The 17,341-nt window shown below is 36.0% G+C and overlaps 1 protein-coding gene across 1 annotated transcript in view; it reads right to left on the bottom strand.

The window, feature by feature from the left end:
• The window catches only part of tbc1d12b (TBC1 domain family, member 12b), a 35,767-nt gene that overhangs the window by 4,777 nt on the left and 13,649 nt on the right, over positions 1 to 17,341 (bottom strand). The window contains exons 3-10 of the mRNA XM_042336847.1: positions 11,468 to 11,524; positions 7,602 to 7,717; positions 5,193 to 5,275; positions 4,194 to 4,311; positions 3,653 to 3,759; positions 3,362 to 3,442; positions 902 to 996; positions 487 to 558 (exon numbers count right to left, since the gene is read on the bottom strand). Of these exons, the coding sequence (XP_042192781.1) occupies positions 487 to 558; positions 902 to 996; positions 3,362 to 3,442; positions 3,653 to 3,759; positions 4,194 to 4,311; positions 5,193 to 5,275; positions 7,602 to 7,717; positions 11,468 to 11,524 (729 nt within the window). The remainder of the gene's footprint in view (positions 1 to 486; positions 559 to 901; positions 997 to 3,361; positions 3,443 to 3,652; positions 3,760 to 4,193; positions 4,312 to 5,192; positions 5,276 to 7,601; positions 7,718 to 11,467; positions 11,525 to 17,341) is intronic.

Below are 17,341 nucleotides of genomic sequence, written 5' to 3'. Positions count from 1 at the left end.
AAGCATTTAATCTAACAAAACAGACTTGCTCTCTAAAATTTAAGCTTAGAATCTGGAGTTCGACTGACAAATTGAGAAATTTCTAACAAATACTTTTAACTGGAATCAAATGACTTAGCTTGAAGGTTAAATCTAGATTCATTCTCAGGTTTGGTTTTACTAGCAGATTAACCTAGTTAAGCAATAACTGAAACCAGAACCAGAAGATAAAATGATGTTTCTATATTGTTCAAACAATCAGTAGATTGGCACATCAAAGTTTTCTAAAAGCCACAGACTACAGAAATGTAAAAAGTGGAAGTTTATTTCAATGTTATAAAATTTGCTATACATGTCTCATGTTCATACACGTTAGGAATTCTAAATACAAATGTAACAGTTGGTCAACTGGTGAAAATTCCTAATTCAAATAGCAATTGTGATATAGTTCAGTGAATCAGACAGGTACACAAGAAACAATGCAAAATAAAAATTACAAATACCTACATATCCAACATCAGGCCTGTAGCACGTGTATGCCCCAAGCACATTATGCAATAGATCATGATATGGTCCACCCTTTAAGCAAACATAATTTAAACAAACATAATTTTGTTATATTTGTGAAAACAGTTGCACAAACAATTTTAACCTCTACAAACACAAAGCCAAATTAAAGCAGTTAAATTGGCTAAATAGAAAAGGTTGCAAAGGCATTTGCCCATTTGTTACACCCACTTTGTTTCGAAGGTCATTTTTCTTTTTTAAATTTTTTTGAAACCAATTAAAGGACCAATCCAAATAATGAGGGCCCCAAGGTTTGAAACACAAGATTAAAGTTAATTCACATTTCACAATCTAGGACCTTCAATAATTTGATGGTAGGACTAAGCCATAAATACAGAAACAAAAAATTACAAACCTTTTGGAAGATGAAGAGAGATGGGAATGTACGGGAGATATCCAGCTTTATTAATTCAAGACTGGCCTCTCGGTCAGCCCCTGATGCTCCAGAATCTAAAAAGTCAATGAGCATAAGTCATTACACTAAGTGAGACATGGAACAGAATGCAGATTGTGCTGAAACAATAGAATGTTCTGATGAAAGTCATATTCAAATGATAGCCTATCTCCATTTCAGATGCTGATTGACTTGCTATGGATTTCTGCATTTATTTTTTATGTATAGTAATCTGTGTGATTATACTATTCCAGAGAAATGAAGACAAAAATGTTTCAACAACTTGTGCACATAATTTCTCTAAACTAAATTTTCTCCTCGACTCAACATTAATTGTATTACAAAGAATATATTTCTAGAACTTTCAGCATTGTATCGAGGAGACATTGTAAATATCAAGAAACCAACTCATAAAAAATAAATTCCACGCAAAGCACCTTTTACATGAAGTAATACCTGCCCAGTAAAGAATGCAACTGGATCTTGAATTGTGTGTGTGCTGTATGTGTGTGTAAGGGGGGAGGCAAGAATCCTCAGTGTGATTCTTCTATCAGTATATTTTAGAAAGACCACATTTAAATTTCCAGTTAAATCCCACCTGTTTTTCCTGTAAACATTTAAGATTCAAAAAAGGACATCCCAAAACATTTAGAACAAGGGCATCTCATCATTTAGATTCCAAAGATACCTTTAATTGCTTTTAGACTGTAAAAGAGCAAAAGTTAATTATCTTGGAGAGTGAGGCAAAACATTAGAGAGCAAAATAAAACAGTTGAGGATATTTTTGGATAATATTGCATGGACTGACATGATTAAGAATTAATTTAGTCTGGTTTGATTTAATCTATTTTTGAAGGTTTAAAATGTATTTGCAGTGAATATGGTTCTACATTACTCATGGATGTTGAGGTTGCTGAAATAGAATTTAAGGAGGTGGAAAGTTGAGAACAAAGCTCCTCTATTGTGCATTGATGTAGGGAACAAGTATTTTAAATTGGTTTTGAAAAGTGAAAAATCTGAGTTGGCAAAACATTTAAAAACATATTAAAAGCAACTTTTCAGCGTCGGGCAGCGTATTTATTTGAACTAGAGTAAAGCATTTACCAAAATAGTAAACAACTAGTGTCAGCAAAGGTAATGTAATAGCGCAGTGCATTCAACCTAACAATGCAGAAAGCAGTGACATGGAGGTGGGTACAGAAGTAGTGCTCAATTTCTTATTTTAAGAAAATATTTAGCAGTTCGATAGTACAATTAGTGGATTTGATTGCCAACATCAAAATGCCAAAATCAATTCTTAGAAACGAAAACTGTTAGCAATAGTCAATAAGAAACCTCTAGCAAAAGGCTCAATTTTTTAAAAAAAACAAAAAATCATTAACCAAATACCTCAAGTTAAATCAAGGAAAACCAAGGGAATTTATGTTTGAATCATGGTCTGATTCCAAAAGTCATCCTTGGAAGCATAAATCATCAATTTAAGTAAAGAAACAAGCATTCACACTGCTGTGATTTCATATTGTTTAAAATGATTGTAGTTTAAACTGAATGCTAAATTGGTTAATAATAATCCTTGCATTTGATATAGCGCTTTATAGGTTGTTGAGATGTCTTAAAGTGCTTCATAGGATATACTGTAAGATGGTTTGACTGTATTTTGTGGACAAAACGCAAAGGTTAAGGGCAGCATTTCTAACCAGGAAGTGATTGTATTACAAGAAACAGGAGGGCGTGTCTGGCCACTGCGGCTTTTATTGATAGAAAGGTCATTTGAAAAAAGCAATAGTTGGAAAAAAATAAAACCTCACACTTTTCTAGTGTTACTCAGGTGTAGACAGTGAAAGTAGCTGAAGATAGGAGGCTTTAGCGTTAAAGATGAGAATTTTGTAATGAAACACATGAGTGGGATTAGATTACCGTTAAACAAAGAATGATTGCAACAAATGGAAACAAACAAGAACATAAGAAATAGGAGCAGGACATTCGGCTCATCAAGCCTGCCCCGCCATTTAATAAGATCATGGCTGATCTTCTAACCTAATTCCATTTACCCGCCTTATCCCCATATCCCTTAAGTTTTTAAAAATCAAAGACCTAATAAAGGAGAGGAAAATTAAATAAATTGGTCACGAGTGCAAACAACAGAAATGTCACTATTCGCTGATCCAGAAAGATTGGAACAAGATTAAAATCAATGCTGTCTCACTGGTTGACAACAGAGTCCATGGAGACAACTTACATCTGACCTTAGTTGGAGTGTTTGTGATGCATCAATTAATCATTAATGCAAAAATGCTACTTGAATCAACAGATTAAAGGAGACTGCTCAGGCATGAAATTAATATATCTGGACGACTTGAACGAATGAAATAAAAGCTTGATTTGTTATGCCTGTGTGAGGTGCTTCAAGGGAAGGCCTACCTTCAGTTTCATTCTCCGATCCAGTCTCACGGAAGCTTTTCCACCGCTCTTTAGCTCTCGACAGAAAGATTTCATAAAGCTCTGTGAATGAAAAAACAGCAACAATGAAATAATTTAAAAAGAAACTTCACTTCCAACAATCTTGATCTTTAACTACCATCTAGTCACATACCTTATCTCACCTCATCTATAGTTTATTTATTAACCATTCTAGGTGACGCTTTTTTAAAAAAATACAAGTCTCCTTTAAGTTAACTTAAATCAAGTAACTGAATTGTACAATATTCATACCATGAGTAATGTTCAGCTCATTGCCAATGGCTAAGCTCCATACTTTCCCACGAATACTGGGAGGAACGCCCTGCCACCAGAGTTCACGCACCTTCCGTGTATTTCGACTGAACATTTGAGAAAATAAAAATTAAGTATCAAGTATAGAAATTGTCAAATCTCTCAATGAAGTTGTAGATTTCAATGTGGAGTCCTATAGCTCTGTGGTTAGAGCACTCGCCTGGCAAGCGAGCGACCTGGGTTCGATTCCCGGCAGGGTGAAACCTTGGGCAAGTTTCCTTACTGCACACGCCTGATAATAGTCGCTCAAGAAAAAAAATAATTTGGTCACTCAATCCACGACTGTTTGTGGGACACTGCTGTGCGCAATTGGCTGCTGCATTTCACCCACAAAATATGCAGTCAATTCACTTTACAGTGTATTCTGTGAAGCGCTTTGAGACGTCTAGAAGATGTGAAAAGCGCTATATCAACTGCAACGATTATTATTATTAGATTTTTTTCAAACAGTGATCCATATGGATGGAATATCTTTACTTACATGGTTTCCCAGTTCGGAAGAATATCCACATTCCAAATAATCATAGCGTGAGCAATATTTTCTTCTTGCTTAAATCGTTCCTTCATAATTTTTTTCCTTCTCTGTGCCTCTTTCATCTCTACCAAAATAATTCCCAAAGTTACAAGTCTGCGAACCAAATCATGAATGTAATATATCCCTATAGCATTGTTTACCTCATCTTGTGTCTCTTTTTTTCAAGGTCAGTAGTCTGTTCCCAGACTTTGCATATGTAAAGTTCTGGAAATCCCCATTTAATCTGTTGTTATCCCAGGGAGATCAAAAAACATCAAACTGGCTTCTCCCTCCTTAATATGGTTCAGATTGGGAATGAAAGCAACATTCCCCTGCTCCAGGTTGCCACGTACTGGTTTCCTAAATGGTACTCGAATTATTCAGAAAATGAAGTACATAACACTGTCTGACAAGAATTCTCTTAATTAGTAAAATTTCACATGCAGTTTAAAAGTGATCCCTTTCTGGATTGCTTTATTTATTTTTGTCTTGGCCAGTTAGTTCTTCCTGACATGGTGTTTTGTGAAACTTAAGTCTCTGCATTGATCAAGCACGTTTAAGACTTCCAAACGATATGTAAGGACTTATGTAAATTGTATTGCATTTCCTCCATGGCGAGCATCAAAAACATTTCTTGCATCTCAAATCTTTTGCGCTCTGGGTGCAGCATTACAGTGCTATTGATTATCATGGTTACTATCGACAGATTGCTGCTATTGTGTGCCTCACAAACAGATGCCCCAATATTGATTATATAATTTGAATTGCAAGGTGGTCATTTGAAGAGTAAATATTTGGTGACTATGAATCTTAAGGCTTAAGTCACCAAATAAGAAAACTGTTGCACAGCATTTTGACATACCAGGGTTTGGGTGGCCACTTTCTGTACTAAACAAACAAGAAATTATTTGCAATAAAATGTTATAACACTCAGAAGTTCACAGTAACAATTGATTAGAAAAGCACCTCTTTTCTTTGCCTCTGCCACCATCTCATCATATTCCTGTCGATGCCTTTGAGCTTCCTCTGCATTTTTCGCAGGGAGATGTCTGCAAAAAAACAAAAACCTTCCTGATAAATACAATGATGAAGTCCTGGAAAAATAGCAACTTTAGATTGTACAAAGTACTTATCCTCTTTCTCTCTTCTCCCCCACCGCCTCTTCCTGCATGTAACATGCAGTATAAAACCATTTGAATAAGCAACTCGTACCATCAGAATTATACCTCCTGATTTTTAAAACTCCCTGTACATAATGTGGAGTAGTTGTATTAGCAACAGTAAGAAACTGCAATGGAAAAACATTCTCAATATCCCAAACCCTCCCCATGCTAGCAGTGTAGTAGTTTTGTTGGGAGCTAATGATATGGTGTCTTCTTCAAAGCTAAAGACTATGAAGGGAAAATGCTCTTTCAAAAAGACCATGCCTGTACAAGCAACTTCATACTCCACGATCACTACTTTTAGGAAGACCATTTATTTCAGCAAGCAACTAGTTAGGCAGTTCTGGCACCCATCAAACCTATTATAATGTTAAATTTTAAAAAAAAATTGCTTTTCATAAGTCATACCTTTCATAGAAGTAAACAGCAACTGAACAATGCTTCATTTTGACTACCATTAGCTGCTTTAAACAGAATAAAAGACACCTAATATTTAAGCGGGACAAAATAATTTACTGCTGTAAGCCTTGTAAAACAGCTGGCTACACCTGAACTAAGTCACAACCAAATTAAGCTCAGGAAAGATTTGCCCGCATCGCCTTGATGACCCAAGTTGGCTTTATTTTGCAAAGATAATCTGCATCTTGCAAATTATCAAAACGAAATAGAGTAGCTGAAGAGAAACAAATTTGCTGATCAGTAAATGAAAACGGGAATAAGATTGAAATAACAAACCTCCCACATTTGGTCCAAACAATTGTTTTTAACTCCCTTTTTTGACCTGCAAGAGCCTGATATGACCAGGAGAGGGCAATTGGGGGACCAAATTTTCCACAATCCACGTCACCACTAACCCACAAGTAGAAATTCAGGCAGCAAGAAAGAAAGCATTATATTCTCTCTCCCCCATCTCTTGAGGAACATTTCACTATTGTGGATAGTATCAAATACCCCAAGGCCAGGCAAATACAATTTACTTCAACTTCCCTTAAAATCTGAACCTATATGATCTTTTGGTTGGGGAAAAGAGTACCTTTTCTATTGATTTTAACTTTTTACTTCCTCTCTCCCCATCCACCCCCTCATATTTCCTCTTTCACCCTGAAGACAGTAACTCATCTTGGGTAAGGGCCAGCAGAGATCAAGAACTTAGCCTACATTTTCCCTTCTCTAATGCAGGAAACCAAGGCCAACTATAGCATCACCACAAAGCTGTTCCAGCTGAGCCACTTGAAAGCTTCACAAATGCATTTCACTTAACTTTTTCCTTTCCTTTATTTTCCTTCGTTTAATTTGCAACTAAAAAAATACATTTGATGACCAATTTCAATATATTTCATATAAAGTATTTGCACTCAAGATTAAAATAAAGAAAAGGAAAATTTACCAGATTGTTATTGCTAAAAATCTAACAGGTGAGGTTCTAATCCCAATTTGGCAAAACACCACTGATTTTCAGGAAACAAGCTAGTCAGAGGTAGTGCATTGATTGAGGAATCTTTTACAGAGGAGGGATTTGAGAGAGCCTTTAAATGGGGACCAAAATATCAAGATAAATAGTCTCTTTTTAGTTTAAATCCAATTAGAGTCAAAGTCACTATGTTTCAGATTTGCCAGGCATACATGAGTGTTTCAATAAGCAGCTGTAACACAATCTCAATCCTATCAGAAAGAAAACGGGTGCTAAGGAAAGTATTCAGTGTGTTATATTTTGACCTTTCCAATTTTGTTTATCTTTCTTTAGATAAATGGATAAATATCAATGTTTATTTCACCTTTTTTTCCCCTTGGATTTTGAACAAACCTTACAAAGATGGCAGATTTCCAAGTCATAAGGTTTCCATAGATGTAATTTCCTGCAGCGCAAATGCAGACTGCACACAGCAGCACCGGTAACGTCACGTCCTGTGCAGTGTGCACGTGCGTTACACACGGGTGGCCCTCTAACATTAACATCCTGCCATCAAGCAGGAAGCAACGCAAATGGCACTTTGCAATTGGAAAGTCAAACAAAGCACTGTTAAGTAAATATGTAAAAAAAATTATGGGTATGGGAGAAAATTATGATTATGTTTTTGCAGATTAAAATTTGTAAATTGGCAAATCTAAGTGAATAACCAGNAAAAAAACTGACCAACCCAGTGAATTCTATCTTTCTTTCCTGCACCCAATTGCATTACATTTTCTGCAGTGTATTACAGAAGATACTTACGCAGGCCGATCCTCCAGGATCAAAGCAGTGGTTGACAGTGGTTCAAACTCAAGATTTCGTCGCCGGCCTACCTGGAGTGAGGGTTTGGTCATTCGACCAGTTCGAGCTTCATATTCCTATTTGTTTGCAGAAATAAAATAAACATTTAACATGGTACACACTTCCAATATTTTCACATTTAAGTGCTTCAAAGCTTTTCTCCTACATAAAAGAAAGCAGAAACAAAGAAATGCATTCAAAAACAACCTGTTTACGTTTCAAAACAGTTATTTATGACAGTGATAGCACAGGAGGAAAGGTAGACCCAGCAGTAGTCATTAATAGATTAAACTGAGATGCAATAACAATTGTTTTAAATTAGGCAACAAGATATTTCTTGGGTACTCTAAGCTGTAAACCAATTAAAAGTTTTGCTTTTTGAATAGAGGATTTGCATATCTGTCTCGTTCCCCCTGAAGACATTTTTCACCACCTGTAATATCTACTGTTAAATATTTTTACAATAAATCTGGAACAGCAGGTAAAATAGTGTGAAATGACAATTTCCCTCTCATTCTGGATTTTTGCATTTTAAGAACTCTGTTCAGATTGTTTTTCCAAGACAATAAATCAAACATATTCAGCAATTCTTAAACCATCATGCAGCGATGAAAACATTCTGGGCACAAACATGAATGAGAAGCTTTGAAAAGTTCAGAAATCCCACTAAACCTTTAAAGAAATGAGAATACAAGTGCACAGAACTTTCACATTATCTAGGTTTTGTTTACATATTCGCTGAACTAAATTTACTAAGCGACCACCAAATTTGACAACTCAAATATGGAAAGATGGAAGGATAGACTTTCTTTTGAAAAGAATTTCAACAACACAAATACTTTCTCACAAAAAAAACTTTCATTTAAGATTTCAAAGGCGTCACCTAAATTTACTTTATTCTTAAATAATCTGAATGTCTACATTCTTATGCAATTAATGCACAATTTTAGGATATTGGATGCCAAGTTCATAGCATAAACAAGTCCAGCTGGCAACTCTTATAAGATCAGTACTCATAATAAGGACACTATATTAAGTTGGTGTTTACATTTACCTGCATCGGGCAAGCGTAAGTCTTTTTGTACTAAAATTAATGCATGTGGCTAAACCAGTAGGCACACCTGTGACTAGTCAGTGATTTCTATTGAATACTGCTGTACAGTAACAAATGCAAATAGGAACCTATTGTGCCTGTCCCTGCACTATACTGTACTACCCCTGTTAGTACAATTTCAAACCTGGCTCAGATATAGGAGGCTCCTAAAACTCTGATGGCAGTGTGGCACTTTCCACTCTCGTTTAAATGTAACCTGAAGGTACTCTGAAACTCTCAATATACAGGCCCAGTACAACAACTTCCATTTATTCGTCACGCAGAATAGGATCTCAATGTCTCAATGTTGGACAGTAGTAATACATCAGCAGTAATTCTCCTGTCCATACTTGATCTATGATGGAATATTGAGCCATCATGCAACAAGTGAGAGGGCCTGCCATTCGATCAGAAAATAGAGTTAATATTTTAAAACCACAAGCAGAAACCTCTCTCAGATTCCAGTTTTTTTAATAAACATAGAAATCACTTGTTACAATTAAAATGCACAAGTCATAAAATTAGATTCAACCACCTATCTAGTAAATAACATGAAATTTTAAAAAATTCAGTTAGAGCCTGTTAGCTGTATTCTGACAAATTTAAGACAGAACCTTAAGTTTAAAAATAACTAGAAATAATTGTTGAAAATCTCCAAATTATAAAACATTTTATAAATTCACTTCACCATGACTTAAATAGCATTTGCAAAAAAACAAAATAACTCGGTCACATATATTTCAGAATACATGGTGCCACTCAGTCCCTCTTATAACTGGTGCCATTATTGATTTCCATTCATTGCAAACCTTCTAAGTTTTAAAAATTGCACTATTTATTCTCCGATCTAAAGCCCATTAGATAGTCCCACAATTAAACCATTATGTAGCTCAGGATAACACACTGAATGCAACAATTGGACAGCTGGCATTCCAGCATTTCACAGAACATCTGTGGGCTATTACTCATTTGAAAAATTTCACTCATGCAAAAGTTCCCTTCTAAAGAAATGACTGTACAGACAACCAAAAATCAGGGTTTCGTATTTGCATGCTGGCAGAATTCTGAGAGTAGTAAAGCGGTATATCTGCACACAAAACATAATCAGTCATCAGAAACTAAATCAACTGATTCAGAAAGAACTAATTCACCAGCACAATACACTATGCAATGGCATGTTCCAAAACTATAAGGGAATTAGTACTCTCATCAACAATACCAAAGTACTGAATTCAGCAGACAGTTTTGACAGATATCTATATGTTAATCAGTGGAGTTTTTTTTTTTGCATTATTTGCATGTACCAAACACAATATAATCCATTTCTAAGATCATTTATAAACTGGGTGTTTTATGAATTTCACATCTGTTTCCTTCAGGAGTGGTATAATCATTTCCAAATTAGATAGCAAAATGTAAAATAAATCCATACTAATTTGCATTTCAACATTCTCTAAAGCTAAAAAAAAGTACAGGCCAGTAGCCAGCAATTTCTTGTAAATATATAATAATAATCCTTGCATTTGATATAGCGCCTTATCACGTCTTCGAGACGTCTCAAAGAGCTTCACAGGATATATTGCAAAGTGAAATGACTGTATATTTTGTGGGCGAAACGAAAATTTTGAGTTGTTAAAAACAAAACCAATTACAACAACTTAATACAATACATTTAACATTCCTATCATTGAAAAATACAAGCTTAGGCGCATGTAAACAAATGGCCGCATCTGAACCATTTAAAAAGGGAATCGGATAAATATTTCAAGACGAAGACAATAATTCATATGGATAAGCAGCAGGGAATTGGGATTAGTTAGTTCCAGTTGATAAAATAGCACCTGTTTAGGTCTCTCCTATGCTATAATTTCAGTATTTCCAACAAACACACCATTAATAGTTATAGAACAACAGACCTGACCCTCCCTTCATTCTTTTGCTAGCACAACAAATTAGACATCACATAAAATGCAGATTTCCAGAGAATTATTTCAGTAATAATGTATTTTGTAATGTAAATTATTTAAACAATTTAGCATAGTGATATTTGCAAGAAAATACATGCAGGCAGTCCTGTACATTAAGCTTTGGCTAGAAGTAAACAATACTAATGGGGTCAGATTTTACTCTGTTGCCAAGCATAAACATTACATTCATTATCAGAGCAATATATAGTACTTAATTTTCTTTTGATGGATTTGATTTACAGGACATTGCAGGTTTGTTGTCATGCTAAAATAAACCAGGAGGGAGAAATTTCCACAGCACACCGGTGAAATAAGTTCATTTTGTGTGGGTAGGTTTTAAGGAGGTACAACGGCAACCTCAAAATTAACTAAAATGGCTTCTGTTGCTTTTCAAATCCTTAGTTAAGTAACTAACCCAAGGGCAAACAATAAATTGGGTTTAAAAAAAAATCTTATGTCACTTATCATCACAACCAACATAACAATATTTTGACTTTAATGCTGTATTATTAATGTAAAAGTGAACTAAATGATTAGCTAGTCAGATGGCAATTGAAGTGTTCAGTGAAGATCATTGTGACAAGCGAGTTCAGATGCATTCTCTTATTGCATTCAAATGGGGTTTTCAATGTTATGCCAGTACAGAAATATGGCTTGCGCACATCATGCTAAAATAAAGAAATGTGCAGGTGAAAGACAAACACACTTCAACAGTAGTGTCATGCATGGTTTCAAAACTGACGGAAGGAAATGTAGTAAGTTCATACCCCTGTATTGAACAGGTTAGGTGCAGACACTGACGCAAGATTGCAACCATAGCTGTCCTGATGAGAGAAACAGAGTCAAATCAGAGAAAACGAAACACAAGATACATACACACAATTTAAAATACATTTTTTTGGGGGGGGAAACGAGACGAAGACAAGCTGCAGCAGGATACAATAGAATGCACACTCAGAAGCTACAATATGATTGTCCCAATATAAACACAATCTATTTAAATAAATCACAATTTTCAATTAATGACCTCAAATGTAATATAAAATGTAAGTGACATTAGCTATGGAAATAAAGATTAAAACTCAATGGGGAATCTACACAAAATTGAAATTTTGAAGGGTTAAGTTATGAAAAGAAACACGAGAAATTAGATTTCCATTGTTTGCTGTATGTACAACCAACCTGAAAGCATACTAAGCCCAAAGAAAATTACTGATTCATCAGGGAGAAGCTGGTCAGTATCAAAGCAGGAAAACAGATGCTTCAAAATTCTCTCTCCTGCTTACTTGTTAGTTCTACATCATATATGTATGGACTGATATGGAATGCTTGAAGGTGAATGTAAAAGTAAGTTTCCAAACTGTTATCATTCTACACAGTTGGGCAGTCTGCTGTTTATCAGGACCCGATACCATGGCAGTAATGAAGACAATTGCTTTTGTAAATGAAAACAATAATTAAAAAATCCTTGCATTTGATATAACGCTTTTCACGTTTTCTAGATTATTATCAGGCATGTGGAGTAAGGAAACTTGACCAAGGTTTCGTCGTGCCGGGAATCGAACCCAGGAATCTTGCTTGCAAGGCGAATGCTCTAACCACTGAGCTACAGGACTCCACACACAAATGAAAACACATACAATACAATTTAGATTTATATAGCATCTCTCACACATCAGTATGATGACTCAAAGCATTTCACACCTGAGCTGGGGGTGGGAGGGAAGATAACTGAAAGCGCAGTCAAAAATGTCTCTTTTGGGCTAAAAAAATAAATAAATCATTTTACTGCAATTATAGTGATAACCTGCGTTATATAAACTCATTCTAAAGCACCTATCTCCTCTAGATGGTGGGTTAATGACGATTTGAATTGAATGGCACCAACTACTTAAGCTACGCTCAGAGTTCTGACTGAGCTCTCCTACAAAACAACAATTATAATAGCTATTGAATTCAATCTAGTACGGAGCTCAGTTAATATCCTGGTATGAAAGTACAGTATATTCAGCATGAAAATCCTAGAGTAAATCAGTAGCATCTCACTGATCATCTGCCCAACCTCCAGAAAAAGACAAGAGAATAGGCTGACACGGAGGAACATTGTGCAAGCACAGCACTCAATATACATCATGACATGCAAAGGTGCATCTGCCCTACCTACTTATTGACATAAATCAGACATCCACCTTTTTATGCTTATGGACCAATACCAGTGAGTGACTACCATGTTTGAGACAGGAATAAAACAGGCCAAACAGTGCTCAGATTTCTCTAAAGCTCAGCATGGTTTACTCCAAAATTCAAACTGCTGACTGAAGGAGCCTTCGCTTAATGCCCCTCATTCTTACTACAGGCTTTTGCACAACAAAGAATATTTATTATACGTCCGACTTTAACATTTATAATAGTTCAAGAACTAACAAATTAAATTAAATGCATTAATGCCTTTTCATGTTTTTGATTTCATTTTTCACTTGTAACAATATTTATATAAGGGATCTTTCTCATTGCATACATAATAGATACTGAAAAATCTATTGCTACATCTTATGACGTCAAAAGAAAATCAAAGAATAATGTTCTACATAAAAGGATATGGTTGGTGTTGGCTCACGTGACTTGGGTAACAAAATAAAGGCAGAACTCAATGACTAATGTGAAACAGCTGAAAGATGAAAATACTATCAGCTGTAAATCGGTCCAAAGCAAACTCACAGATTAAGTCCAATGAAGACCAATCCTACCCATGAAGACCAATCAGTTTACCCTCTTGTCGCATGGAAATCATTCACTATAACTTGTACTTTACTTTGAAGATTCAACTTAAAATTCCATTTGCACAGGGTAGTAACTTGGATTTTCTTCTTATATCCAGCATGAAAATTGCTAATCCTAAACAGAACAAATTGACAAGCATGATAACTGTCTCAGTTACTCAAGAAATGGTTTGCACAGAACTGAGCCAGTTTGTTGCAAAATCCCAATAGAAGTTGTCCTAGATAGTGTGCCAGAATGCATGTAAACTACATACTGTACATTCCTGAGCATTCATTGGTACATGATGGAATCCTGTAGCTCAGTGGTTAGAGCGCTCGCTTTGCAAGCGAGAGACCTGAGTTCAATTCCAGGCAGGGCGAAACCTTGGGCAAGTTTCCTTACTCCACACACCTGATAATAATCCCTCCAAAACCAAAAAACAATAATAAATTGGTCATTTCCAATCCATGACTGTTTGTGGGACATTGCAGTGCGCAATTGGCTGCCACATTCGCCCACAAATATACAGTCAATTCACTTTGCAGTGTGTTCTGTGAAGCGCTTTGGGACGTCCTCCCGACGTGAAAAGCGCTATATCAAATGCAAGGATTATTATTATTATTACTACATGATTCACCTGAGTCCTGTAGCTGAGTGGTTAGAGCACTCGCCTTGCAAGCAAGAGACCTGGGTTTGATTTCCGGCATGGCGAAACCCTGGGTAAGTTTCCTTACTCCACATGCCTGATAATAATCCCTCAAGAAAAAAAAACAAATAATTTGGTCACTCAATCCATGACTGTTTGTGGGACACTGTGCACAGCTGCTGCGTTTCGCCCACAAATATACAGTCAATTCACTTTACAATATATTTTGTGAAGCGCTTTGAAACATCTAAAAGACGTAAAAAGCACTACATCAAGTGCAAAAGTTATTATTATTGTTACATATGCTTCACAATCAGTTTCGGTAATTTACTTTTCCTGCAGAAATTGATACAAAAGTATTAATTCTTGCTACAATTTAACTCCTATCTTATAAAATGATTATTTGAACATTATATATTATTTTGCTGAACACAAATAAACCTGTTCAATGCTGGAGTGCTTTCTCTGCCTGCAGAACAGTGTTTATGATCCAGTATACAACTACCGTGGTATTATTTTGGGAAAAAGACTTGTACATGTTAATTACAAAATTAAATACTACCACCACTAGCAATCTACCTACTCTTTACATGGAATTAATGATCCAGTTGCTAATTTTTATACGATAGTACTCGCTTATTTTTGTGCCCATTTATATTTACATCCCATTGGCTAAATCACTCAGGAGCTGAAAATGTTTGCAGCAAATGGATTTAGAAAGTTATCATAAGCTAACCACTAAAATGTAAAATCCAATCATTAACATGCAGAGAAAAGTTCACCGTATTTAGTACACAAACCGATGGATTTCATGTTTATTCAGTAGTGTTGGTATGATAATTATTCTACATCTAAGAGTCTTATTGTCACAGCAGAGAATGAGTATACAAATATGAGTGTTCAATTTGGGCAGATCCTGAGTGGAGTCCTGTAGCTCAGTGGTTAGAGCACTCGCTTTGCAAGTGAGAGACCTGAGTTCAATTCCAGGCAGGGCGAAATCTTGGGCAAGTTTCCTTACTCCACACGACTAATAATAATCCCTCCAAAACCCAAAACAATAATAAATTGGTCATTTTCAATCCATGACTGTTTGTGGGACATTGCTCTGCGCAATTGGCTGCCGCGTTCGCCCACAAATATACGGTCAATTCACTTTACAGTATATTCTGTGAAGCGCTTTGGGACGTCCTCCCGACGTGAAAAGCGCTATATCAAATGCAAGGATTATTATTATTATTACACAGTTCTACAGAAAGAATAGTTCTGATCCCTCAACTCAATTGCAAAATACAATTATTTACTATCCTCACGGACAAAGAAATAATAAGCAAGTCAAGTTGTCAACCTAATTTTCAAAAATAAGTAAAAGTACTTGTTTTATTTAAACCATTTTAGTACTAAACAGTTCAACAACCGTTTTCTGAAAAGCTGCTAGCAAGCTTCCATTCACAAAGTTTCTTGCTCATTTTCAAGGTCAGTGGTTTTTGCACCACTGTGGGGATTGCAGACTCGAAAGCAAAAACAAAGGTTCAGTTTACACCGCAAGTATGAGATCACTATTTTGACTCCACTCTAACAAATATGCAGAGCAAATTCTTGTGGTTCTCAAGTTTAAAACCAATAAAATGTCTCAACTCAAGACTACATATTACTACAGTCTGAATCCCACTGAGTCAGCGAGTCATTCACCTGACTGATCACAGCTCAATATATAAATCCAGGTGTGCGTTACACGTACCCACAATATACATTCCCAGTCTATTCCCAGCAGACTTATTCAATTACATGCTTGAGTTGAAAAAATTATAAATAAAACACCAGTTCAAAGCGATTATTTGATCCCGGGGGGAGGAGGGAGGAGAGAAGGGAGAGCAACTTTCCAAGGACCACATCTGGCTGTCTGAAGTTAGCTTAATAATGTATTAGCATGTTATATAATATCTGATTATTTACAACAACTTGCATTTATACAGCACCCTTCATTTAGGTAACATTTCAGAATGTTTTATTTGCACCCAGAAGAGGGGTAAGGAGCTGGCCATAAGCACACTCAATGATGTAGGATTTGCGATTGCATTTAATAACAAAATGAGGGAGTAACACTGAGCTGTAGGGAGACAGCATTCCAGAGTTTCATCTAAAACTGTAATAGCAAAAAAAATTCTAATCATCAAAACTGACCAGGCGTTCAAAAACAGATATTTGGTGACCGATTTAAGTTACAGCTGTAAAACTGATGTTTGTAGCAATTGCCTGGCAAACTACGCAAAAAAAAAATTTGTCAAACTTATCAATTAGTGTCTCATTAGTTATTTCTATAAGAAGAAAGAGGAAGGAAATACAAATTATGAAATATGGCCAAGTCCTATAGTGTTTACTTGCATTGCTGGCTGATGAAAAACACCAGCTGCAAGATTTGGTTGCCAACTGTAGTTACCTTTGAACCCTATTATAACCTCGAGGAGGCCAGAAAGACACTTTTGAGCGCCAGCAAAGTTGCTCATGCTGAAAAGCCTGAAGCATTGTGTTGGTTGGAGGCAGCAGAGACAAGTGTGATGTGGGAGGAGAGCATAAATAAATCACAGTACTCGTTTAATCAGCAACATCAAGGCTTCAGGACAGATGAGGAAAAGGCACATAAAGTACATAATTAAAAAAAATGTTACCCAAAGCTTGCCTGTGTGCCATTTATTCTAAACAGTCGGTTACATATCACGTTTCTGGTTAGGATTTAAGACTATGGATGTGCACTGTACCAGAAGTACAGAAAACCTCCTGCTTCTGACACTGCCTGGCCACCTTCCTGTGCACACCCTCACGAAGCTGGCTGGTTAGTTGTGACCAATGTCACGTGAATTTCAAATGCTAGAAATGTTTGAGACTGGTTATGCTCACTGACTACGTTCTTGCATGCTGGCACATGCACTGGATGCCAGCCAGTTAGCATCAACCTGACAACCTGAAAGTGGGACTGGAGGCTATTTTTATTTTGTGGACCTAGAATAATACATTTCTAATTTTATAAAAGCCCAACCGTGGATTACGCAATTACTACTACAAGCACATCAGCTGTGTCTGAATTAGTTTTCAAGCAATGCTAAACTATTTTAAGTTAACTAGATGATTCTCTTCCGAAATGACTCAGCATTTGAGTTGGCTGGCAGCCATTTGTGATCATGAACTTAATCCTAATAAAATATCACATGGACAGAGGTTGTTCAAGGAAAATGAACCT

Source organism: Callorhinchus milii, unplaced genomic scaffold (assembly GCF_018977255.1).
Source record: "Callorhinchus milii isolate IMCB2004 unplaced genomic scaffold, IMCB_Cmil_1.0 Scaffold7, whole genome shotgun sequence".
Classification (NCBI taxonomy): Eukaryota; Metazoa; Chordata; class Chondrichthyes; order Chimaeriformes; family Callorhinchidae; genus Callorhinchus; species Callorhinchus milii.
The sequence above is the reverse complement of the archived record's forward strand: the minus strand, read 5'-3'. Positions and strand labels throughout refer to the sequence as shown.